General features: G+C 39.0%; 1 protein-coding gene across 1 annotated transcript; it reads right to left on the reverse strand.

Moving 5' to 3' along the window:
* LOC306754212 (ribosomal protein S6 kinase beta-2-like) lies at window positions 1-25,027 on the reverse strand. The gene is made up of 16 exons (XM_079238138.1): window positions 24,836-25,027; window positions 21,632-21,686; window positions 21,485-21,522; window positions 21,279-21,393; window positions 20,206-20,274; window positions 19,957-20,104; window positions 19,800-19,857; window positions 19,581-19,681; window positions 18,656-18,746; window positions 18,456-18,546; window positions 14,598-14,705; window positions 13,596-13,658; window positions 11,924-12,001; window positions 11,666-11,773; window positions 11,448-11,560; window positions 1-2,975 (listed from the first exon to the last, which is right to left on the reverse strand). Exons 2-16 carry the CDS (start codon window positions 21,683-21,685, stop codon window positions 2,813-2,815), a joined length of 1,398 nt encoding a protein of 465 aa, XP_079094264.1. The 5' UTR covers window position 21,686; window positions 24,836-25,027; the 3' UTR covers window positions 1-2,812.
* Between the last annotated feature and the right edge of the window lie 2,844 nt (window positions 25,028-27,871).

The following is a 27,871-nucleotide window of genomic DNA, read 5'->3' on the forward strand; positions in this document are numbered from 1 at the left end:
GATGACGACAAAATAAACTCCTCTAATTAATGCTAATTTCCTTCTGATTTTCAGATATTTATACAATTCCAGTGATGAAAAGTCCCTTTCACAACAAAGCTTATATTTTATATATCTCTGTAAATAAATATACAAAACAGAACACAACAACACCATGTTTCTGCTGTAAAACTGGATGTTTTTTTTTATGATTTAGCACAGTTCAGACTTTATTCCTGCACCCTCACTGTGCTTTTAGGTTAACTCCAGATGTTGTCCAAGTTCATAAAGGAGAACGGTCGGATTAAAGGCTGAAAACACAACTGAAAACACATTAAAACAAGCAGATGGGAGCAGAAAAAGACACGAAATTAAATCAGAAAAAAAAGGGAGATACCACATTATCCAAATCATATCTATAACATTTTTAATGTCAAAATATTTTTAGAGCTTACTTAATTTTTTAAAATTTATTTCAGCTGAATTCAAAGCAGGTCTATTTGAGTCAAAAACCTATTTCAGGAGACGAGTCCTTTAGCAACATCAACACATCTGTCTGGTGGATGCTGGCATGTTTTCCCCAAAATAAAGCCCAGATGTAGCTGGATCTTTTCACATTTTCATGGTTTTGTTACATGTTTCCAATGTGCTCAGACACATAGCATCCAGCATTGCCCTGGCAACGACAAGATGTCTTTCAGGACAGACATCCAAACAAACAGCTTTCTGGATTTTTTGGCATTAATTCTGCCATTATTGAAACACGTATCAGAGATATTTAAATCCACCCCTCCCCCAATTGTTTTACAAGTCTTTTCAACCACCAGGGCTTCAACTAACAAGATCTCCATGTTCCAAACAATTTGCTTTTGTGGGTTTGGGAAGACAGCGCGATACGTAGTGCTGCGTTCACAGTCAGTTTTCAGCTGAATCCATAAACAGCATCTCCAGCTACATTCATGAACAGTTTGTTCTTTGTGCTTTTTGTTTAAAATCATAGCAACTGACGTTTAGCAACAAATTTTGAAAAGTTGGTATGTAGAGCTGCTGTTTACAACTGTTTATATGAAACGTACAGGAAACATGGAAGTTTCAGTTTTCAGAAAAGATGAGACAAAAGCTGATGTGTTGGAGATTAAACTCAGAGCGAACCAGATCTGAACCAGCTCCGTCACTGGAACCTGGTTCTAAAGGAGGTACGGCAGGTTGCAAACATGAACATAGGCCATTCTTTTTTACCTTTGACAAGATAATTGACCTTTTGTGTTTAACCTTAAGAAAACAAGAAAAAAAATCCTACTTTTTCATTACTTATTCTCTCTGTTTTGAACTAAAAACAAAATAAAAATTGCAATGTGAACGATCCAAGAGTCATCCAGTTCCTTCTGCAATCTCAATAACAGGATTTTTAAAAAATTTAGAAAGCTATTTGTTTTAGGAACTTTTCCGGCTGCAAAAATCTGGAAAATAAGCCCCTGAAATCCTGAAACGTCATGGTAACTTCCTGTTATCCTGAATTATTTAGTAACTGTTACTGAGGCGAAGCGTCGCAACAAGGTTCACGTGAATCATTTAAGAAAAAACAGCTGGCATCATTCTGGCATGAACAAATCTGTTGTTTCTTTGCAAAAATAGTCTTTTTACAAAAGCATTTTGTTTTCTGAGAGCACCATTTTTACAGCCGGCTTTTAGGTGATTTATGTGTACACATCATAACTAGAAAGTGGGATGTTAGAGGCGAGATGCTGGGTTAAAACCTCCTAACTCACCCATGTTAATAGTGAAGTGCACAGTTCTAAGGTGTGATTGGTCCGACAGTTTGAGAGTAACCTTTTGGCAGCAGACGTGAAGATTATCCATTTGCAAAGAAAAAGTATCAACAAAACAAAAACACATTCATGTGCCGATTAATGCGTAATCCTAGCTCAGTATTCCTACTCTACATATTTTATAACCTGCAGCATCATAGCTCCATCTCAGAGGTCCGTTAGAAGACCTAAACATGCTTCAGTCTTCAGAAAGGACATGATCTCTGCCTCAAACGCCCCGTTTGGGCTCCTGTGTCTCCTAAACTATCAAGTCTTCTCTGTATAGTGAGCTGATTGTTTCAAAGCCGGTCAAATTGAAGGCATTGGCCCATGTTTGGGTCGATGTTGTTAAAGCCGGGAGATGAAACAAGGTGTTTGAGGCAGTTCAGGAGCTTTTGTGGAAGAGAACGACTCTCTTTGTAACTATACAGACGTTTCATACACAAATACAACAAGCAAACAAAACATGTGATTTAAAGGAGAAACCTGAAAAGCATGATGTGACAGCTGAGGCTGTTGCGCCTGACGATGAGAGCTCAGGTTAAATTTCTAACCTTGATGGAGAAGAATCAGGACTTCCATCCAACAATCCTTCATCTGTTCTCTAATTAAAATGTCAGCCTGTGATTGTCAGCCCCAGAGGACTAATTAAAACCCAGAAACTGAACATCACAGCTTCTCTTTGCTGTAATTTAACAGGCAGGTATGTACAGGATGAAATATGGAAGCCGGTTAGTCCATCATTTAACTTGATGGCCTGTTCACCCTTTTTTTTTTTTTTTTTACTGCCGTCAGAGGGCAGAAGTTATTGTTTCCTATGCAGAGATAGATTGTAAATTAAAGTGACTTCCTGTTGATCCAGTGGAATCTGATGATGATGAGCAGCATGTACAGGAGAAGAAACTAAAGCAGCAAACAGAAAAAAGAAATGAAAATAAATGCTTTGGCCTGCTCCGCATCTACACCTCAACAAAAAGTACATTCATGCAACTGAGGTGAAGTCATTGGAGATACCCTCCACCTCCTCATCTACGATGTCCTTTCTTCTTGTTCCTCGACGGGGTCTTGATGGGCTGGCTGGCAGCTCCGTTCTCCAGCGAGACAGGAAGTGGAGCTGCGGGAAAGAAAAGGTCCGGCTCTCCATCCAGACTGGACTTAAAGGGCCCAGCAGCAGAGAATTTAAGAGGACTGAAAAAGGAAAAAATGGGAAAATTAGACATGACTATGGGAAAAAAAAATGGAAAAACAAATTGTTTTTGTTCCGTGAATTTGAACGTTTAATATGCTGTGAGATGTTCATCTGTGGTTGGATTCAAAAGAATCTGATGAAATTTTATGATGACATAAAACAAAGAATGTGCAAAATAGGAACTGGAGAGGTCATTTGCTTAGAGCAGATCACCTTCAGAACCTTAAAAGTTTGAATAAAAGTTCATTATAATCATAAATATTATTATTATTAGGGTCCGAGCTACACAAAGTTATTGAAATGTTTATTATTATTATTATTGTTGTCAGCACAACTTGCCCATTTTTGACCCCCTTAGCCCCCATGAAAAGTTGTGAAACTTGGCACGCACCTCAAGTTGATATAATATTTTTACTTTATCAATCACGATTAGAAAATGCAGCTTTGTATTTAACCTACATTCTAGATGAACTATGAGCTGAGCGAGCAGTGGGCTGCCATGTTGCAGTGTCTGGGGAGAAGGGGTTAATGGCCTTGGTCAAGGGGCACCAGTTAAACTAAACATACAGACAGTAAAGGTAACACATTGTAACAATTCCTCCCATCTACTGGTAAAGAAGTGAATAGCAAGTTGTGTGCTACCAGATATCAAGACAATATCAGCATTTTTTTTTAAAAACTCCCAGGGAGGTGAAGACAGAAAGAGTCACATTGCAACAAGGAGCAGTAGGAGTATTTCTCCTGCTGTGGTGTAAGGCCAACTTCATTTCCATCACTGAGATGAAGACAAATTCACTGTCATTTGAGATGAGATGAAGCTTTATTTGTCACTGAATCGGCATCCCAGCACAACAAAATTTCTTCCTGTACAACTCGTCCAAGAGCGGTCAAACAACATTCAGATAATTCACATAAACAAGATATGGCAGACGGAGGCAGCAGTCAAGTGAACGACGAACCTTTCGCACCTTTTAGAAAATCCTGAGTCATATTTACGGCTTAAAATGGAACCAATATACTTTTACTACTGTCAACATGTTATACAAGATCTTAATGTTAAAAATATTTAGAGCGGGGGGGACAAAATAGCGGCGATGCAGTGAAGACGCACTTTGCAGAGCTCCAGCACTTTTTGCTCATAATTCCACTATACATAGACATTGCACAACCAAGCTGTCTAGCAAAGTTTTCCTAAGGCTGAAAACAGTGACAAGACGTCAAACAATTGCGAAATTCCATATCTATGGCGTCGGGTCTTCGAAAGTTCAAGTACGAAGGTCCATCTAATACAAGGCCAAACGCGACCACGGCAAAAAGCCCGGATAAACCCGAGCACCGGTCATCACCACCAAAGACAAGTACTATTGCTACAGCTAGCATGGATCCCACTGCGATGAAAACGGACATTCTTCAGTCTTTGAGAAAAGACCTCGCTATCATCATCAAAGAAGAAATGAAGAATGCTGACAGATGATTTTGCCATGTTGAGAAAAGAAATACAAGATGTAAAGGCAGAGATCAATAACAACACCTCCGCCATTCGAGCCGAAGTTGACCATGTGAATGCTAATGTGGTAGCCATGGAAGAAGGCTTTTCTGTATGGTCTGACAACGTAGAAGAATTGCAAGGGAAAGTTTCTACACTCGAGACAAGTTGCGGTGCTTAAAGAAAAGTGCGAGGATATGGAGGCACGGATGAGAAGGGGTAACATTAGAATAATTGGTGTCCCAGAGCTACAGGGGTCCAGTACGCCGGAGGCCGTTTCACCGCTCCTGAAGGATGTCCTCCAGATAGAAAAGGAGGTACAAGTTGACCGCTCACACCGCAGTCTGACCCAAAGAACACCTGGAGGAAGGCCAAGAGCAATCATCGCCAAAATGAACAACGAAGGAGACGCCTTGGACATTTTAAGAAGAGCACGTAGTAGCGGAGGTAAACTCTGCTACAATGGCCACCCCATTTCCATATTTCCGGATTATACAGCCAGTGTTGTCAAAGCCAGAGCCACCTTCACCGATGTGAGGAAGATGCTTCGAGAGAAGCCGGGAGTTCGCTACGGAATTTTTTTCCCCGCTACACTCCGCATCACTCACAACAATGCGGAGATGGAGTTCGCAGATGCTGCTAAAGCCATGGACTACGTTAAGGGAAGCATCCTCTCCGCCGAAGATAAACTCCACGGCTGAATGACGCAAGGTATTTGATGCAGCCATAAACATTTTGTGCACAATGTCTATCTGCTATCTGTTACCATTGTGCAGGGGCTCTAGCTGAGCCATAATTATAGGCAGGCCTATACTTTACGCAAAAACGCGTATCCAGAAGCGACTCGAAACTGGTAGATGCCCTGATCGTGACTCTCAGTGTTTTAAGTTGATAATGTTTATGTCCAGGGCTTTTTTTTAGTTATGGTGTGTTCTTGTTTGGGTCCAATGGTTTTTCAGGGATCATATGTTTAACCAAAAAAAACCAAAAAAGTGTTCTTTTGTGCAAGGCAGTGCTCTCATGCAAACAAACTTTTTTCTTTTTTTTTTTCTCTCTTTGTTTTTACTTTTCCTTTACTTTTACCTACAGACAGTTAAGGTTTTATTTTCTACCTGTTTCTATGTTGATAGATCATTTTAATATTCGTCAAATTAGTTAAATATGGGTTCTCTCAAGGTCATTACATATAATGTGAAAGGACTTAACAGTCCGATAAAACGAAAGAAAATTATTGGTCAATTAAAAAAGAAAACTGTCAAATAGCTTATCTCCAAGAAATCGGATGCAGAGCATGATAAGCTGAAAAAATCATGGGCAAAGCAAGTCTTCTATTCTTCACATCTTTCTGGCAGGAAAAGGGGCGTTGCTATCCTAATACATGGGCAGGTTAATTTTACACCAACCGCCACATTTAAAGACTCTTCAGGGAGATATATTATGGTTAATGGAATAGTGGATGGAATGCAGGTCTTCCTTTTAAACAATTACGCCCCCAACAATGATGAACCTAATTTTATGTGCAATATTTTCAATACTGTGCTTCCACAGAGTTCTGGTGTTTTGTTACTCAGTGGAGACTTTAATTGTGTCATGTCCCCTCACGTAGACAGACAACCTAGTTCAAAAAGTTCAGTTCCCCAAATGTGTAAGACTCTAAGATATTATGTAACAGAACTTGGTCTGGTAGACATATGGAGGAGTAGATTCCCAAGAAAACGAGATTTTACCTTCTATTCACATAGGCATTCCTCGTATTCCAGAATAGACCTTTTTTTTTTTTTTACCCCTAAAGCCGAGGAACATAGAATAGATTACATTGAAATCCTTCCAATAACCTTATCCAATCCCGCACCATTAGCACTAAAATGGAATTTGGGGAAGACACTAAAAAGAAAATACTGAAGGCTGAATGCCTCACTCTTAAATGATAGGGAATTTTTAGATTTTATAAATACCGAACTGGATGTCTACTTAGATTTAAATACTACTCCTGAAATATCACCATTGACTCTGTGGGACTGTGCCAAGGCTTATATCAGAGGCCGCATATTATCTTTTGCGAGTGCCAGATGAAAGAAAAAGGAAGCCAGACAGTGGGAGTTACAGGAAAACATTAAGCGTGTGGAGCGACAACATAAAGAGACACCAAACACTAAATTGTTCGAGGAGCTAAAATGTCTTTGTAAAGAACTTCACCATCTAATCACGGAGAAAATAGAGGGCTCATTAAGATTCACTAAACAAAAATACTACGAAAATGGTAACAGGGCAAGCAAATTATTAACCATAAGACTTAAGAAACAACAGTCTTTAAACACAGTCCAAAAACACGCGTCAGATGAAATTATGATAACTAACCCAGACAAGATTGCTGACTGCTTTGCTGATTTCTATAAAGCCCTATATGAAAATCCAGACACATGCAAAGATGATGCCAAATTGACATGTTTTTTGGAAAATATCAAACTAAAACCTCTCCCTGAGGCTATGGCAAAACAGTTAGATGAACCAGTTACTATTCAAGAAACTAAACAAGTAATTTCTCAGCTCAAAAACAACAAAAGCCCAGGCTCAGATGGTTTCATCAATGAATTTTGCAAAACATTTAAAGAAAAAATTCCTCCTTTGTTGCTGAATGCCTATCATTATGCTTTGCAATCTGGAACCATGGCGCCTTCCTGGAATGATGCCACAATTGTTGTGACTCATAAAGAGGGCAAAGATCCCACAAAGTGTCAATCATACAGACCTATTTCACTACTTAACACTGACCTATGCATTCTCACTACAATCTTAGCTAAACGTGTCAGTAAAATTGTTACAGAAATAATAAACCCAGACCAAACTGGGTTCATGACAGGGAGACACTATGGAGACAATGTTCGTAGATTGCTGAACATAATGTCCTATACTAAAGCCAATCAGGGAGAAGCTATGGTACAGTCTCTTGATGCCCAAAAGGCATTCGATAGAGTGTCCTGGCAATACTTGCATCACACTCTAGATAGATACCAGTTTGGCCCAAATTTCTTAAAATGGATACAAATTTTATATTCTAGTCCGCTAGCTGCAGTAAAGGTAAACGGGACTTTGTCAGAGAGGTTTGCGTTGGGGCGAGGCTGTAGGCAAGGCTGCCCCCTGTCCCCTCTGCTCTTCAATATCAGTATAGAGCCCCTGGCACAGTTAATTAGAGACAGTCATAACATTAAAGGGGTCGTGATAAATGGTGAACAACACAAACTGTCTTTATATGCTGATGATGTGCTATTATATATATATCTGATCCCAAAACAACAATCCCTCATCTGAAGCTGCTAATTGAAAACTATGGATATCTTTCTGACTATCAGGTTAACATAGATAAAACTGTGGCTATGGATATTGGAGGCAGAATATCACAAACTGTAAAAAACTGGAGTGGATTTAAATGGCCAAAAGACGGCATAACATACCTTGGTATTCAAATAACCCCATCACTGGAAGATTTAAATAATGTAAATTATAAGTTGCTTCTAAGGAAAATCAAAATGGATCTGGAAAGGTGGATAGTTCTGCCCCTATCTCTAATGGGTCGCATTGAAAGTTTACGTATGAATGTGCTACCAAGATTCTTGTATTTATTTCAGATGCTGCCTATCAACATCCCCAACTCTACATTTACAGAATTAGATCAACTTTTTTCAGATTTTATTTGGCAAGGAAAGTGACCAAGGACAAAGCTTCAGATTTTAAAACTATCCAAATCACAATGTGGACTTAATGTTCCAAACCTAAAGTATTATTTCTGGGCAGCTCAAATGAGACCTTTAATTGCATGGGTGCAGGACTCGTCGGCCACACAATGGCTGAGCATTGAAAAAAGTCTGTGCGGGGATCCTCTAGAAGCTTTACCATTCTCTGATGTTTCCTTAAAAGACGTGAAAATGTGTGAATGGACCAGGTCAACACTCAAGATTTGGTGTAAGATAAAACAATCATTGGGTCTACCGAAAGAAATTTCTGTTTTATCGAGTATTTCATTCCTCCAGGGTTTTACGCCCAGTATGATAGACTCATGTTTTTGGAAATGGTCAAATTACGGTATAAGCAAAATTTACCATATGATCAATAAAGGCAATTTTAAATCCTTTGAACAACTTGGTAAAGAGTTTCACCTTCCCTCCTCTGAGTTTTTCAGATATTTCCAGTTAAGGAGCTTTCTACTAAAGCACAAAGAATGGGATAAAGTCAATAAGCCTTCACTATTTGAGGAGAAAATATTAAAATACAACAGGGGAATCAGTTCCCTAAAGTTATTAGCCATTTCTATAATTTATTATCTGACTCTAACACAAGTAATACAGGTCATATAAAAAGAAGATGGGAGACTGAAACCAACACCCATATATCAGATGGTGATTGGGGGGGGGGGGGGGGGGGGGGGGTGACCAGTTCCAGTATTTGGAGAGAGTATAAATGGAGAGAATAAATGGAAAGTATGGAGAGTATAAATGGAAAGTTATTTGTAAATTTTTCAGAACTCCAGAAATCACTTCAAAATACGGGACTGGGAACCTTGACACCTGTTGGCAAAACTGTGGCACGGATATCGGTACACATACCCATATAGTTTGGTCATGTCCCAATATCAAGCTGTATTGGGAGGATATTTTTACAGCCATCAACATGGTCTTCAAACAATCTTTGGACAAGGAACCCCGCTTGGCAATCTTGGGCCTAATCCCCGATGGCTTCAACGGAAGGGACAAAAAATACCTGTTGAGGATACTATTGACTGCTACACTCAAATGTATAACCATGAAGTGGTTGAAACTGGAGCTACCCACTTATTCCATGTGGATTGAGAAAGTCAGTGAAATATATGTGATGGAAGGCATTACCTTTTCACTAAGAATACAAAGGGAGTTGTTCATTAAAAGGTGGGGTCTTGCAACAGCCCTGTTGTGTCAAAAATAAGTCTGATGTGCGTGTATGAGTTTGTATATGTATGTATATGCATGTTACTGATACTATTTTATTCATTGTCATGTGTGTATATATATATATATATATATATATATATATATATATATATATATATATATATTTGTGTTTTTATTTTATTAATTTTTTTTTTTTTTTAAATTTCCCCTATTTGTTTTGTGGGGTTTTTTTTTTTTCCAAGTCTGCATTACTTCGCAAATATTTAACCGCAGACATGCGGATGTTGGATATTTGTATTTCTTGAGCATTGCAAAATTCAATTAAAAAAAAAAAAAAAGTTGGAAAAAAAATATTTAGAGCAACTCCACAGAATGAAATGTATTTCAACAAATATTAACTTTTTTCTGTGCTGAATGTTCTGAGTCACTACAGAACAATGATAAGGTTTGAAAATGCAACGGGAATTAAATGTAGCCATCAGATGATAGTTTAATTACTTTATCATGTGTCATTTTCGTGCTGTAGTGGGTAGGTTACCCACGACAGTTACAGACTTCATGATTCAAGATTCAACAGAGCTAATGATAAATGAGATTTACATCCAGTTTATCAGCTTGCATAAGTTACACATATGAAACTAAAACTGAAGAATCAAACTAGACGACTTACAGAATACATTGGCTACGGTTACATGATGTTTTTTAATACAGAATTAAATAATTTGGAATTAAATAATTCGTAATTAAAAAATTACAATTCCGAATGGCGGTTTACATGAAACACGTCCTTACTTAATTCCTCTTTAGAGCGATGGGTTGGGAAGGGTTCTGATTGGACAGAGGGTGCACGTGATATATGACGTATACTGGAAACAAACAAAGTTCGCACCCTGCTTCTTGCCTTTTCAGTCGTAACTTGTAAAAATTACACAATAAGCACCAGTTTCGCTTCTATTTTTATTATAATTTTCAAGTACCAGCATTTAACACGAGCATACGACTTCACTTTTTGCAGCAACGAGATGGAGAAGAAAGATGGACCACTAAACACGAGAGGCAAAACAACGCGCGTCATCGGGACAGGACAAGGTAACAAGCATGCGCAGAGCGACTGGAATTAGCTTAGAGTGGAATTGAGGTTTACAGGACAGAGGAATTCAATAGTTCAGAGTGAAAATGTGAATAAACCAGCCACTTGCATCAGAATGAAGTTTAATTCCGAATAGAAATTTGCATTAGGAATTAAGTGTTTACATGATCATTTATCATCAGTTTAAAGCGGAATTAACTTTTATTCAGAGTTAAACGAATTAAAACTCCCATGTAAACGTAGCAAATGTCTATTTTATCACTGAGTAGTGTTATCTAGTCCTTTTAAATGCTTGTGTTGGTCATCAAACCCCCAACCAAGTGTTGTTTGTCCATTCAGAGACACCATAATAAAAAATGGTGGCAGCTGCAATCTATGTGGACCCCAGCAAGTGCATATGAATGGTTCGTTCTTTGAAATGTGATTTAAGTAAATGAATTTAATACTAATAGAAACAGTTTTTATGCACATATTAGGTCTTTTTGTTATTGACCTTTGATTCTGTTACACACAGCACTTTTAAGGTTTATTATGAACACCTGGTGTTAGCGACTCACCTGATCTTTGTGTGGGTCATTCACCTGCCTCATCAAGACTGTTTTCATACAACATTTTTATTTAATTGAAGGATGATGTTTTCATTTCAGAAATGATTTGTTATTTTGTTTCATTGCTTTTTTTTATTTGGCGATTTTATTTGGCAGTCATGTCTGGTCAGTTAAATGGAAAATTTGTTCTCGGATATCGTGATGTTTTTCCTTTGAGAACCTGTCTGTAAAGCAAGTTTCCCCTCAGGGGCAAAAAAGATATGACAAGGTTTGACAGGAATTTTGGGCACTGACGGCCACCGCATATTCACAACTGCGCATAAATCACTGCTGTGTCTGTCTTTACCACTAGATGTCAGTAACCTTTACCTGGACCTTTAATATGCTGTATAAATAAAGTAGATGGGATTTACTGGGCGTGTTACCTGATAGGTGTGTGTGGGCTGCTGTTGTGACGGCGTACAGGACGTGATCTGGGTTCAAATGAGAAACCTTCCTTCAGACTCTCCAGAACTGATGGAGCCACGTAGGTGAAACCCTAATGGAAAGCATGATCATTTTACGGGGAAAAAAAAACAAAACAAAAATAAAAAAAAACACACTGCTGTTGGAGCATTAATCTGAGCGTGAAGTACAGTCTCACAGCAAAGGCCAGCTCTGCGCTGTGGCTCAGCGTGGTGTCATCTGGACTGTCCACCGGTGTCTGTCTGGTGAACCTGGTGTCAAACTGGCTCACATCTTCATCTGAATGCTGCAAGAACACCAAAACCCAGAGGAAGAGGGAAAGAAAGCACACATTTAAAGAAAAATGTTTTGTTTTGTTTTTTTCAGTAAAAAAAATTATCAAAAGATGATATGATAGTTTAAAACACATTATGCTACAAAACATAAGGTGGCCCACCAGCTGTGGTTTATATGGGGGTTCCACTCTCTTGTTCAGCAGGTCATCCCAGTTGACATGCCTGAAGAATGGATGTCTCTGCAAATAAATAGTACAACATCACAATTGAAACTTCATGCACCGAAGTGTATAAAATAACAGCATCACCTTCATCAGACCCTGAAAAACAGCTTTGCCACTGAGCTTCTGCTTCAAACATAAAATCAGCTACAAAGGTTCTGCTCTGGATCAGAGTAAAGAATGGGGGGCAGAGCCTTCAGTTATCAAACCACCTTGCCACTGGGCAAGCACCTAGTTTAGCTTGAGTAAGCAGAACCAACTCCCAGTTGGCTTCACAAGTAGAACCAGCACCCAGTTTGGCTTCGGGAAGCAGAAAGTTTCAGCAGACCTGCAGTTTTCTGGGAGTTTGTTTCAGAAAACTGATGCTGCTTCTCCACGTTTAGTTCAGACTCTGAAGAGAAAGTGGACTTTACCCTGATGACCTGACGGATCTGAACCAGAAGATCTTGAATAGATTTTGGCTGTAAAACCATTCAGTGCATTAAAAATTACAGCAGGATGTAGAAGCCTTTTTTTTTTTTTTTTTTTTTTTTACATTTTTATTTTACACAAACAGGATGCAGGTTTAACAATCTAAGAACTGGAGTTGTACGAGTCCCTTTTACTGGTCTTAGCCAGGACTGGAGCAGCAGCGTTCTGGACTAACTGCAGCTGTCTGAGGGACTTTTAGGAAGGCCTGTTAGGACAGTAGTCTAGTCCACTAAAAATAAATGTAGAAATCAGTTTATATGAACTCAGTTATTGATTTATTGTGGATCCTACACTCTCAAAAATAGAGGTACAAGATCGGTAGGTACAGAAATGTTCTCTCAAAAGTACAATACTGGTCTTTAAGAGATCAGAAGCACACCTTCAGAGTATGAAAAAGGGTTCAAAGTGACATAAAGTACAAATTTGTACCATTTTAACCATAAGGGTACCTGCAGCATTGAAATATGTTTGTCGTGACAAAAACTAGTGTTAGCAGCAGTGCTTCAAGTGGGCCAGTACGCAGCACCGGCACTTTTAAATTCTATCCCTTTGCATACCGGGACTATTTTTTACAGCGTATGGTGCATACCAGCTTTTCTTCAGCAATCAGTATACCCTCCTACGACTTCACCACATATTACAACTGATATTTGATGATTTTTTTTTTTTAAAAATTTAAAAAGTTGCCTCAAAAGAAATGTATTGTTAAGACAACACAACACTTGCTGCAGCCCACTACCTCAGTATTTTGAGTTTTTGAAGATTATTTCCAGATGAAAGATAAGATAATATTGCTAAGTGGCATGGACCAGACCTAAAAAACACAACTTGATAAGGTACGGTTGAACTTGATCAGGTACAAAAATAGACCAGGACTGAAGGGTACAGAAATGTCTCTCAAAAGAGTACACCCCCAGCGACAAGCATTTGTACCTTTTTAGGTACAAGCTGGTACCTCTTTTTTTGAGTGTGTATGGTGGATTTGTTTTAACTGGTTTGTAACTGGACTACACTAAATTGTTAATTGGTGTTATGCAGCTGAATTGAACTGCATTAAAAAAACTGCCCCCAAAAATCCAGATTCTGTTTTCAGGGATATTTTAATCAATCCAGTCTGGTCTGAAGTGTGACAGTGGGTTACCTGGATGTCAGTGCAGTCTGCTTTGCTGGAGCCGAGTCTTTGGGCTGGATTCTTCTTCAACAGCTGATAGAAAACAGGGAGACAAACGTCACTCTACCAAAACTTTGATCTCATAAGTTCCTAAATCTGCTTTACAATATAGCTGCTAACAATCATTCATCTTAAATCGGTAACTCTGTAAAAGTTCATTCTTCACTGCGTAAACTGGAAATAATCTTCAATAAAGTTTCACTGACAGAGTCAAGCATATGGTCATGTTGGGGGATGAGTCAACCTAATGTCAGTCTCTGCCAACACACAGTGTGCTTTCACTTTAAGACATCTGAAAACAAATTATACCTCCTCATAAATTCTACAAGGGGTTATTCTAGGATTCTTTTTGGAAAGTTTTTAATTTGGTGTTTGGTCAAAGAAAAAATAAAAAGAACAAGCCAAATGTTTGTTCCACGAACAATAAAAACCCACACCGAGTGTTTAAGGTGGGGGCTGAGTGTGGTTCGTCATGGAAACAGTAAGATAGTGATCCGATTCGTCCCTCTGAGCTGGACCTGCTCCATCCACCAAACAACAATCAAAGAAAAACTAATGCTGCAGAAACAGAAACAGGTTTCAGAAACCTAAAGGAATCTGAACACGTTAATATTTACTGGTTGAGGTTTTTTTTTTTTTAGGACCATTAAAATCTCTGCTGCATAACCTCCACACACGCACGCACGCACGCACGCACGCACACACGACTGAATCTGTACATGATAATTACTCCCAAATGGACGAAACAATCGTGACACCCTGAACATGTCCACATTCACCACACTACATGCAGTAACAGTCAGACATAGTAAGCAGTTTCACACACATTTATTTTATTGTAGCTCATCAGGATGTGTGTTTAGGGGGAGTTTGGTTCAATCCCCCTCCCCCCCAGGAATGGATTTTTTGCTGATCCAGTGAAACAGAGGAACAACAGATGAGTTTGTGTGTTTTATGTGGGAGTGTAAACACCTTTTTGATGAGGTCTCTGGCATCGATTGTCAGATACGGGGGGAGATTGAGTTTACACTTCAAAATCTTATCGATGGTCTTTTTCCTGTTCTCAGCTGTGAACGGAGGCTGGTGAAAAAGAAAAAAAAAAAAACAGAGGAGAATCAGAATTAATCACTTTTCTTCCACAGATCAGCACACAACAACAAACCCGACACATTCCACTTTCCAGGTAGAAACACCTCAAAATGGCAAATTTACTGATCATTATGGCGACCACTGTAAATGTCTGCATGTTGCAGACCGACAGCTGTTGTTTAAAAGTACATCCTTCACCTCTTCATCGTGAGAACCGTTATTTCTGTATGCTGTCCAGCTACAATCTGCCTTAGTGTGTCAGAGTAAAACCCACCAGGAACTCGGTAGAAAATTTACGTTTTATCTCTGCAGACCACCATGACAGCTGAGTGTCAGTCTGGTCCAAATCTCATCGTAGCATCGTCACTGTTTCTTGAGTCCTGACTCAGCTGTGACATTTTCCAAAAAGGTCAAAGTTTCCGAGTACTTTTTTGACAATTGGATTTTATTTGATTCTTTGTCGCTCTTTTGGAACGTGTTTAAGAAATCTACTTTAAAATGAGTCAATATTTGCAAAAATCAATAAAGTTTACCAGTATGAACATTATATATCTTGTCTTTGGAGTGATTTCAATTAAATCTATAGGATTTTCAATAATTGCATTTTTTTTTTATTGACATTAAAACACAACTTTCTTGGAATTGGGGTTGTAAAGGTAACCCATATAAGCCTGTTGTAGAGGAAATAGAACCTTTGATTATTTTTAAGTGATCTGGCGCAAAATAAAAACAATCTGAACAATAATGAGAAAGTAAATTAATAACAGAATATCAAATATTTGAACTAAAATGCTCATTATGCATTAATTCTTCCTCAAAACAAAACCACCTTCCCAAGAAGAAACTTTGGATTCAACTTTTCTTATTCATATTTGCTGAATCATCATGTGTGTGCGTTTATAAAAAGAACTGGACATGGTGCTTAGAAAGGAGTCATCTTCATCTAAAGCATAGAAAGCACACACAAATTACAGCTTAACAAAGAATTTTTTTTGGAAAGTTACCAACATAATAAATACTGCAAAACATGCAGGAAATATCTATTAAAAATGCTGTCACTTGCAGCTGGATTTCTTCTTCTCCACATCCTCTTTTCTTTGTGTGATGAGATTACTGCACTTATGCTATTAATTCAGAGGCATAAAGAGAGGCCTTATTTATTCAACTCCACACAGAGTTTAACCAACATAAACAAACTTGTTTTTATACATCTTAAGTTTTCTGTTATCCCCAGTCTCACTCAACCACTTGCAGAAATTCCCAGACCACAACTTTTAATTTTTTATTTTGTCTTGAGGAAGACTTTCTGGGCATTATTTATTTCCTTTATGCCTCTAAGAGTCTAACTTTGTCTCCACTAGAAATTAATATTCCCTCTCTGGGTTTTCCAGACTTTTTATCTTCTTTGAGGACAACAGAGTTAACTCTGAACACCTGGTAAGTAAAACTGTGCTCCACAGATTCAGGAAGATTCAGGTGGTGTTTATGTCCAAGGGTGTTGTCAGGTTTTCTTCCACTCCCAGCAGAGTCATTTTTCCAACCAACAAATGTTTTACACAGATTTAAATACAGACCAAAAGTAGAGATCAATACTTCAAACTGAGAAGATTAATTCAAACCAGTTCAACTTTAAAGAATCCCCCAGAACACCATCAGCTTATGATAGTACTGGATGGTATACTGGTTCTTAAATTTGTTATTACATGGATTTGTGTAACACCACAACACTGGTTTCAACATCCTAAACCAAGCAGGGAATGCGAAGCAGTGGGAAACTGACTGAGGGGGACCTTTGTCACTGCTGCACCACTTAACATGCATGAAAATAGGCAGATAACTCCAGAAAGTAAAGCTGTAGCGGACACTGAAGTTGAAGATTATGATGGAAAAACTTTCATTAAAAAAAATAAATAAATAAAATTAACTTGGTTGTCAAGCCAAAGTTACTGCGTGTGTGGTGACCATAGACTGTAAACAAAGAGATGGACGTAGCCTCTGTGATGTCACCCATAGGTTTCTGAAGTGCTGAATTGAAGCTCGGTGGGCGGTTCCTAACATCACCATCTTGGCAGAGGCATGCATGTCGTCTCACCAGGAAAATACAAATATGGGCAAAGTGGTGGAGCTGAGAGGGGGGCTGTGAGCATCATGGTGGATGATTGACATTGAGCAAACTCCGAGTTTTCTGTAGCTAAGAGTTAACCCGGAGACAACGGGAGCTAACCAGCTAACGGAGGTAAGCGGGCTAAAGCTAAGTCACGTTGTTAATCGGCTAAAAACCGCGGTTGTTCTGCGTTCTTCTTACTTGAAGTGGGAGATCGGTACCTGTCAATCAAAGGGACACACCCCTTAATATGCTGAACTTCGAGAATAAATTACTTTTAAATGGGCGAGTTAGAAAAAAATTCACTCCCCCCACAGTTGTCATGAAGGTAAACCTGACCTATTAAACCGAAAATGGATTTTTGAACCAGGCTGTAAACATGTTTATTTCTGCTGTGAAATTGGTCTTTTTAACATGGGAGTCTATAGGGATTTGCTCTGTTTTGCGACCAGCCACTAGTGGATGAAGGGGGAACTGCAGCTTTATGCACTTCTGCATAGGCTTCTCTTTTAATCGCTGGAGGCTCCGTCCACCTTTCATATACGGTCTATGGTGGTGATGAGTGCAACTTGCTGCCCCGCATTAGCTGCAAACATGCTTTGAAGCACCGAGAGTGTCCGAAACTACATCAGGATCCTCCACATCCACAGATAACACAGAGGAAAAATGAAGGACACTCATGTCACCTGTAAATGTGTTTGCTATAAAAACACCAGAGGATAACCAACAGCATCCCAGTCCATACAATCAAAGACCTGGTTCTGATAAGTTCTATGGAGAAAGTCGGATTCAGGGATGTGATGGAGATTCTGTGGATGTTAATATGGCTTTGGTCTTTTTTATTTGTTTGTACAAATGGGCTTGGGTCTGAAGAAACCAGGTTCAAGTCCTCATTGTGTCAACAGAGGTTAACTACTCTTGGTTCCACTGCAAGGTCCTCAATCCCCAACTGCTCCCCAGGCAACAAAACACGGCATGTTCACTGCTCTTGTAATTCTAGAGATGGAAAAATGTAAAGTAGTTTCTCACTTGGGATTAATAAAGTAAAATATACCATTATTATTATTACCACAATCCTCATAACGGAGAAGAATCTGCCATTTCGATGCAGTAAATCTTCTATATATCAGTGAAAAATGTTGTTAAGGCAACACTGCAGATGTTTCCACACCTAAAACTCTGTTTCTGACCAGTTGTGAGTGATATTCATTGTGGATACTGTTGCCTTGCAGTGTCCTGAGGCTCAGACATTACACTTCCATTTTTGTCCAACCTGGAGTATCACGTAACATCTGTGTGTGTCACATGCTAGCAGATTGATATCAACCCACTGGCTGTTTTGATTGTGCACTATGGCTGATTTAAAAAAAAAATAAAGAAACAAGAAGACATTATTGGAGGAATCATGGAAAAGAAATAAAAAGTGACAGAGCAAAAGCTAAGTTAGTGTCAATATTAGACTAACTTTAACTGCCTGGAGAGATTTTAGAGAAGAGACATGATGAATATGATTATTTATATGTTGTGCTGTCGATGGGGGTGCCAAAGGGAAAAAATATCCCAAAGTTCAGTAGTCAAAGTTGTTTTAATGAGTCCCTAATAATTAACATCCACTGTGTCTCACAGTTGCAGCTCACCGATCCGGTCATCATGTCGTACATCAGCGCGCCGAGGCTCCACCAGTCCACCGCTCTGTTGTGGCCCGACCGGGTCAGGATCTCTGGAGCCCTGGACAAGATAAAGACCAGGGTGACAGATACAGTGAAGGAACCTTTACCAACATAACACCACAAGTAAAGCCTAACATGGTGGATATATGGTGTGTTTAGTTACCCACATGTACTCAATGGTGCCGCAGAAGGTGTGTGTGACAGTGCCATCGTGAATAGACTCCTTACAGAGGCCAAAGTCAGTCAGCTTGATGTGCCCTTACAACACACACACAGAGAAATGAATCACTTAATGAAAAGCAAGAAGAAACAACATGAAGTGATGAAGTATGTGCTGATGCTGTTAATGTTTCTGTATATTTGTCTTCCTATAGGTTCTTCTGATGATGCTTTTGTTTTCCAACAGACTGTAAGATGTTTTCTGATCACTTTCTTTACCGGTTGTCTGGTTTTTCTGTTTTGGCTTTGATTGTGCAGTTTTTATTGTTGTTGTTTATCCTTCTTTCTCTTCTGGTTGCTCTCCTCCCCAATAAAACTCCTGATTGTGAAAGCAAATTAGTTTGGCACAACATGGCAGCCAGAGCATTATCTACGATGCTGGACAGGACAGACAAAAAAAAAATCTGTCCCCCTTTTTCACTTGGCTCTCTGCCTTCATATTGCAGTGAAAAAGTGCCAGTTATCTTTTAAGGACGATTGAATGATGGCCGTCCCGTCGTCCAAATGGTCTGAACCCCATGCGGAGGTATAACAACCCAATACTCCTTGTTCCCCAAAGGAAAATAGACACCTTATCCATCTGGAACATAAGAGGATTGGGCCTTGTGCTTCTTCAGAGAAGTCTCTGCAGCCCTGCTTTGTATCCGAATGAGCAGCACGAAATAAAGATGGATAGAAGACTGGTCCCAGTACTGGTCCCAGGACTGGTCCCAGAATCTATCAATTCAGTCATTTTCTCATTTCCAAAAACATTTACAGACAGATAATCAATCCTGAGCTGCGAGGCAGCTTGCCTCACTCAGACACATTTCACAATGAAGTTTCATCTTTTCTTTCTCTTATGTCATCTATTTACAGTGTGTGCTGCGTTACCTTGGTGACTGAGCATTATGTTTTCAGGTTTCAGGTCTCGATAGATTATTCCATTTGAGTGGAGGTGGCCTAGAGCCAATGTGATCTCTCCCAAATAGAAGCTAAACACAAGTAGAATTTTATTTAGATCATCACCTACATGGACAATGAACTTATTAAACACCATCATTATGCTACAGCTGTTCAATGTCAACAACTCTGCAGGGAGGGGGTCCTCACCATGCTGTGTCCTCCATGAAGATGCCTTCTTTCTCCAGCTGCATGAACAACTCCCCTCCTGGTGATAAACAAGTTGGAGATTGTTAGTCTCCACCATCCTTTTCATAAGATGGAAGCTGGTTCTGGTTCATTTGGTGATTTTTCCCAGTTCTCTTACCACTCAGACACTCCAGGATGAGGTAGAGCTTTCCTCCAGTCTGAAAGGCGTACAGCAGATCCACGATGAACGGATGTCTCACAGTCTCCAGGATCTCACGCTCTGCTCGTGTGTGTGCCGTGTCTTTAGCATTACGCACTATCTTAGCCTTCAGGACACAGAGAGTGACGGGTATAGCGGCGAGAATAAAGGTAAACAAATAAAAAGCAGATAGAAGGATGCAGTGGAGAGGAAGCAACATCAAATTACCTTTTTCAAGACCTTCATAGCAAATATTTTCCCTGTCTGGGCACCCTGAACCTTTCTCACCTGGAACACCTTAAAGACAGATAGAAACAGGCCAATGATGAAAAGTTTCATGACAAATTAGAAAAAGCTGTCAACTCTGTTGAGGGGGTCAATAAAAGTAGCTGAAAATTTACACTTAGGTTTTAGCAGAAGTAGCTTAAAAGTTGGTTTTGGTCCAAAAGATTGGCTCAGATTTTATTAGTGGAGCGAGACAGGAGAAAGAGTTCCTCCCAGCTGGAGCCTTGCAGTTGAAATATTGTGACGGCTCTTTGGAAGCAACGTCAGCTAAGAGAGGATACACTTTTCAACAATTTTGATGTTTAATTTGTGTCTGAAAAGTAAAGGTTAAAGGAATAAGAAGGACTTGTTTCAAAATGATGAAAGAATGTGAGACATCATCATAAAGGACAAGAATGCAAAAAGTGTAAGTGTCTGTTTTACATGTGCATTCATTACATGTCATGTTGGCAGGTATAAAGGTTCATCTGAGGATCTCTCACTGTGCACAAATATAGTTTACCGTTTCAAGAGTTTTCTTTCCCCTCTGCACAACTTATGCAAAATCATCCAAAAGAACATTTACACTAAAATTTGACTTTACACTGGAGACCAGGTTTACATTTCCAAGGAATGTGAAAAGCAAAGAGTTCTGCTAATTTCATGAGACTTGAGAGTTTTTTTTCTCTGTATCTTAGGACTGCGTCATCTGTGGCGCAGCGCAGAGTTACATGACCTTTTTTTCCCTTGAGCCCCTATTATCCTAATGTATCTCTGTTCTTACCTGTTATAAGGCGGCGCCGGTAAAACTGGCTGTGTGGCCTGAGCTTAAGCTTGGTTCTGTATCATTCTTTTGTCATTAATGTTACATGTCTTTATGTCAAACCTTGGATGAGCTGGCTTGAACTTTGAATTTCCCCTCGGGGATGAATAAAGTATCTTTGATTTGATTTGATTGATTGATTGATTGATTTAAGTTAATAAGAACTCATAACCTACTGACCAGCGTGCATGTTTCAGTTCACCATCACACACACCTTGCCATAGGCTCCTTTTCCCAGCACAGTAAGAAGCTCAAAGCAGTCGGGTCCAACTCTCTCACAGCCTCTGTTGACGCTTTCACTCGTCAGCTCCACCTCCTCCGTCTGAACACTGGGATGACAACAAGCCAGAACATAGAAACCATTTCTATATGAAAACAGTTGTTTATTTGGTTTTTGCACATAATCATGAATAAACTTACTTCTCAGGTTCTGTTACTGTGAAGTCACAGACATCATCCTGCGGATAGGAACAAGCAGGAGAGGTTAAAGAAACATCACTCAGAGTAATGGAAATATGCTGTGTTCTGATCAGCTGTCGTCTCGCTAAACGACGGTGGAATACCAACCTCTGTGTCACTAATGTCTTCAGTCTCTAAGTCGATATCAAACACTCCTGCCATCCTGAATTGGAGACAGAACAGTCAAACGTTTAACCAGAGGTTCTTGGACAGTTTCACCTGATTGAGGAATCTTGGACAACAATGGGAAAAGTTCAACTTCCAACATGGAAAAATCCCTCATTTCTCAGTTCTGAGTCGATAAATATGAGGACATACAAACAATCTGGTTCTAAAAAATGATACAAATATGGCATCTGATGAACAACAACACAAAATATCATAATCTTTCTTCATTAATTTCCTTAAACATGACTTGAAAGACAGAATCGGTGTGTCCACACTTACTGATTCCACAGGAATAAAGAGGATCGGTAGCAGCTGATGCTATGATAACATAATGCCAAGGAGGAAAGACATCAGAATGCTCTTAAAGAAGTAACTTTTGCTGTTCATCAATCTTGGGAAGGTTATATGGTAATTTCCAAATCACTTGAGACCGTCATTCTACAGTGAGATTATTCACAAGTCGGCTGCCGTTCTTCCCAGGAATAGACGTCCTAGCAAGTTAGGCTGAAGAGAAGCTTGTTTGCTGCTCAGAAATATAGCAAAATAACCCGAGACCCACATCTTAAGACTCACCAGACTTCAGTTTGCATGGTAACTCTTCAAATCCAACCACGTCACCAGCCACAGAAAGTTAAATGCATGATTCAAATTGCCATAACTTCTCAGCATTACACAAAGCTTTACAATGATATCATAGTAGTTACCTCCTGTAATCATGTCTAAAGCATTGGAAACAAGAAAAAAACTGAGAGTGCAAACCTCCACCAACCAGCTCATTTCCATCCATACTGTGATTTATAATCTGTATTTATTCTCTTGGTTCACTGATAATGAATCTACAGTGTGGTGTTTTGCATGTTTATATCTAAATTTGTTTTCTTGCAACGATTAAAATTCCAAATAGCCTGTAATTTTTCCCGTTCTGGATCATATTTTTGTCAGGATCCAGATCTATCTTTGATATCTTGTAAAACAAGTTGGGAATTTCTCCTGGTTTTTTTTTTTTTTTTTTGGGGGGGGGGGGGGGGGGGGGGGGGGGGGGGTCAAGCAATGCAAGTATATTTATATGTTAACATACTGACAATGGCCCAATGTTGTATTGAATCTTTTTTAAAACAAAACAAAACAAAAAATGCTGGAGCCAGATGGTGATACAGATCACTCCCTAAAATCTTATAAAATCCAAGTCACAATAAGGTCCATTCTCAACAAAAAAAAAAGATAAGAAAAAGAAAAAAAAAAATGAAAATATGGCCCGTATTTTTAGCACAAAGTTGCTAAAACACAACCAGCAAAAGCATAACCTCCAGGAGGTGGCAGAGTTTATGTTTTGAGGTAAACATGATGAAACTACAGGAAGATGGAAGGAGAAATATGAAGGATTTAACTGAATTATGGGACAGAATTAACTCTTTCTCCAATGTTCTCAAAGGCAATGCTTCCCAAACTGGGGGATTATGTTCACAGCTGTGACAATGCACCTACATGCCCAAATTCAGCTTCTTTCATAAAGATAAGGCCAAATTTGGGTTTTTAACATGGCATGAGTAAAAACATTTCTCTGCGACTAGCTTTGGAAGAGAAAGTGTTATTTCAGAAGTCTATTTTCATTAAAGCAGTATTTTGACATCCCTATTTTTTTTTTTACATTGGAATAGCTTTCTGTAGTATTGGAACAATTTTATGAATACTGAGTACAAGTAAACACACTGTGTTGGACCATTATTTGCACTGGTTTCGGTTCATCCCTGACAGTGAATAAAAAACAAACTTTTTAACAACCACGAGACAATAAGACAATTTTTATCTTACCCATGTCACGACCCGGTAATGGTGGGTAATAAGGAGACACCACAGTGTGCTGAATGCATGAAAATATTAGCAACTGACAATACTTTAGTTCTTATTTCTTAGCATTTAGAGAATTATATAAACTCTTATGAGTATTTCTGCTCAGATACTCTGAAGGCTTTTTACTCAATGAGGCACCTTTCTGAGCGACGGAAACACCAGAGTTTTCTTTAAAAGTCCGGAAGATGATTCTGTTGAAGCTACATTCAAGTTTATTTTCATATTATTGTACAACCACACACGTCATGCTTCTCCATTGATTCTGTTTATTATTCTGGTTCAATATTCCGGATATTCAACACATGAACTCTGAGGAGACGGTGGGGTGGTCTTTTCTGACTGAGACATTACAAATATTCACCACTGTTTGTTCAAAATACCATAATAATAAAGCTAATATTGTATTTGGCAGCACTGACAGACATGTCATGACTGGCTTTTATTAGCTCTTCTCATCTCCACCAAGTTTAGGATATCTGCTTTTAGCTTTTAAGCTCTGATATTGATCTCACAAAAAACTGGAAAAACAGACTCATTGATAGTCCTTTCATTTTAAATAAATGATGGTAAACCAGTCTGGCACTGTTTTAACAGAATATTTTGCATTAACATGCATGTTTGTAATGTTTTTTTGTTTTGTTTTTTTGGTAACATTTTAATGGTGTACTGATATCAGCTTTGCCAATTGTTACTTTTATTATGTGAATTAATGTTCTGTGTTGCATTTATGTTTAATACATGATACAACAGTCAAATAAAGACCTCCAACCATTTTTCAAGTATGAATAAAAATATTAAAAACATGAATAAATGCGAATATGCTTTGTTTAATTATATTCTACAGTATCGTTTCCAAGCATCAGAATTATGTTTTTGTTGTTGTTGTTGTTGTTGTTCTTTCACATTTCTCAAAGTTATTTTTCTCTCTTATCTACTCTTCATATAAATATGCCTTTAAAACATCACGTTAGCCCCACGAGCTCTTGAGCTGTCAAAGTAGGAAACAAAAAAAAGTCAAATGTCTGAGATTAAGACAAAGTCTAAGTTGAGATTGTTCTTATGATTTGAGATATTGACTCATTATTTCATGTTATTCATAATATTTGACCGGAACTAGTGCACAACCCATCTAAAACCGAGCTGCATCAAACTAATTCTTCCTGAAAATGTGACACCGGGGGGAAAGAAAAGAAAATTATGCTGACAGTGTTTCTGGTGGCCGATATTTTGCTGACAGCTGGTTTGACAGGTAACAAGCAAAGCAAAACATGCTAACGCTAGCTGGTGTTTCACCTGTGAACGCGCCGTCATCCGATTATCCTTCCCGGTGGTTTCAGTCCGACGGGCAGAAAGAGAGGCGATTTTTACACACCAGAAGCTTTCATTACTCGCCAACTAACCGGTGACAACATAGAGATGTTGTTGTTGGGAACCTTTCATGCTCTTCCAAACACCGTAAAGCTGCTTCAGGATGCTAACGCTGGGTTAACCTTTGGCCTGTTGCGTCATCGGTGGAGGCGGGGCGTCATTTTAAAATAATATGTCAACTCATTATAAAGACTACAGAAACACTAAATAACACCGCCATTTAGTCTTGTACCAAAACTTATTAAGCATTATTATTTAAATTAAATATATTACAATGCTGGTAAATATATTGATTAGTAATTAGGCTTGCCGCAATGAGCAATAAGTCAATTAAACGCAAGATAAGTCGAAATGTGCGCAATAAGTTTGCTGGACGCAACAATTTTCATTTGTCTTTTTTTTTCCCCCCCTGTGAGTGCCACATTTGTTTTAAGACAATGTTAACTAAACAGATCAATACAACAAGCTTTCATCTGCACATCAACTGCAGTTTTCCCAGCTGGGAATAAAAGATCTTAACAAACAGGCTAGCTCCAGCTTCCCGACAGTCCACGATCACTGGGGTGTTTACCAACAGATTAAATGCAAACAGGACAGTGCAACATGGTGTGCACTCAGACATGCGTGATTGGTAAAGCCATGCTGCCCTTTAATATTGTTAAAAAGGCGACATTTTGAAAAATGTTGCAAACATTTGAAAGCCAGTATGAACTGCCCAGTTGAACAAACGGCAATTCCTCAACCTTACAACGACATGAAAAAATGACTTACTGAAAGCGTTTAAAGACATTCAATTTTACCATTCCCCCTCTGGTCAAGTCCAAACATGTCCCTTTATATGAGCTGACCATAGGCTATGTAACTGTGTTACATAGTGTTTAGAGACCATATGTTCCAGATAACCACATTGCCAAAACCTCAAGAGAAATCCTGATCTGTTTTAGCAGACTGGGGACTGGACGAGCATAAATTAGTCTGCACATCAAGCTTGATGTTCTTTAGAATTGAAGTATGTTGATCTTTGAAAGGATGTACTTGCATTATTATGGCATTATTGTTATTTTAGTTGAAAATGGTCTCAAAGTGACAATAATCGCTTAGCGCAATATTATCATGTATTGCAATAATTTCTGAGACAATTAATCACATGGGAAAATTTGTTACCGTGACAGGCCTATTTGTAATATATTTACACAATGATAAACATCTACAATGGTTTATTGTTTTAAATAACCTTTAAATGTACTTTCTGTATTCTGCACACATGGCTTCTTTATTGACAGAGCTTTAACTTTTGTTTGTGGATTTTATTTTGAACTGGGTTCACATACACTGATTTTTGGAAGGCTATCTTAGTGCTGCAGCGATTTCCAGAAAAGAATCGTGTCTGTTTTTAAAGCAATGCTGCCTTAGGCCTCAAGATTGCCGGCATCCTTACCCTATCCAATGTGTAAAGAGATTCCTTTTCACTCTAAATCTGTTATGATGTTATCCAATAATAACACAAATTCTTTGTGTGTATAATTCCTGCATAAATGTAAAGTTTGTGTAGGAATTAAGATGGCCTACCCCAGCTGTAGCATTCCCTCTCAGCATCGTATCACCCACACATCTCTCCACCAGACTGCCAGTAGCCATATGGCTAGGAGGCATCCTTGGGCTTCAGCCAGTTGTCTCTGCTTTGATGTGCACTTTATGTGAAGAAACGCTGATGGCAAATCTCCTAAACTACTACAACAAATTAACAGTCACACGTTGTAACTGGCTCAGCAGTTCATGTAACCGTTTACAGGCGCATCATCAGACCCTCTTAAAGCTTAACAAAGGCTAACTTTATCCAGAACACTCTGAACAGAAGCTGTTTTCTGGAATTAGGCTATGTGTTAATTTGTCATTTCAGTTTATAGTAATTTCAGCTTAATCTTGTGTTTCTGTGTGTCTTTGGTCACCTTTCCAGGTTCCTCTTAACCCATTTTCAATCACTGGTATGGTGTATTTCTGGGTTCTGGGGTACTGATCACAATGGTGTCTGTTTGCATCACCCACTGAAAAAGTAGGTATAAGGAGTATTAACTTGGAGGCTTTTTAAACTGAAACAAAAGGGTCAATTTTTCCAGAAGGCAATGGCTGCTGGCAGGAAGGATTTCTGTCTTACATTGCACTTGATGAATCCTCGCATTATAATCTGTTGTTTCTTCACTGTGTTGTGCAAAGAATACAAAGAACCATCAATTTTCAGCATCTTATGCAGCATTCATTTCCTGACAGTCAGCTCCAGCAACTCCAAAGTTATCAATTCAATTCAATTCAATTCAACTTTATTTATATAGTGTCAAATCACGGCAATGCCATCTCAAGACGCTTTATAGACAGAGGGGAAAACATAATGAAGGCCAATTCATAATAGCCTATATAAGGAAACCAACAGATTGAGTTGAGTCCAACTCAATCTCCCATCCTGAGCAAGCACACTGGCAACAGTGGGAAGGAAAAAACTCCCTTTTAACAGGAAGGAAACCTCCGGCAGAACCCGGCTCAGGACAGGCAGCCATCTGCCTCTGCTGTGTGGGGGGAAGAGGACAGAAAGACAACAGACAACAGGAACTGCTACTCCCGGCCAGGGAGACCTGCTGAGACAGGAGACATACATGTTAATGATGCAACACTGTTATGGGGGGGGGGGGGGGGTGGAAGAAAGAGATAAAGAGAAAAAGAAAGAAGCTCAGTGTATCAGGAAATGTCCCTCAGCAGTCTAAACCTATAGCAGCATAACTAAGGGATGCTAACCATCCCTAGCTATAGGACTTATCAAAAAGATAAGTCTTCAGCCTAGTCTTAAAGGTGGGGAGGGTGTCTGCTTCCCTAACACTAACTGGGAGCTTATTCCATAAGAGAGGGGCCTGATAACCAAAGGCTCTGCCTCCTGCTCGGCTCTTTGAGACTCTAGGAACCACAAGTAAG

The sequence above is a fragment of the Telmatherina bonti genome, assembly GCF_933228915.1.
Source record: "Telmatherina bonti genome assembly, chromosome: 3".
In the NCBI taxonomy this organism is placed as follows: Eukaryota; Metazoa; Chordata; class Actinopteri; order Atheriniformes; family Telmatherinidae; genus Telmatherina; species Telmatherina bonti.

Coding starts and splice junctions, on each gene's coding strand:
- LOC306754212 (XM_079238138.1), bottom strand. CDS start 21,685: ATGGCAGGAGTGTTTGATATCGACTTAGAGACTGAAGACATTAGTGAC. Junction 20,275..21,278: donor GAAAAGGAGCCTATGGCAAG/GTGTGTGTGATG, acceptor TCTGTCTTTAAG/GTGTTCCAGGTGAGAAAGGT. Junction 19,858..19,956: donor CATCCTGGAGTGTCTGAGTG/GTAAGAGAACTG, acceptor GTTTATCACCAG/GAGGGGAGTTGTTCATGCAG.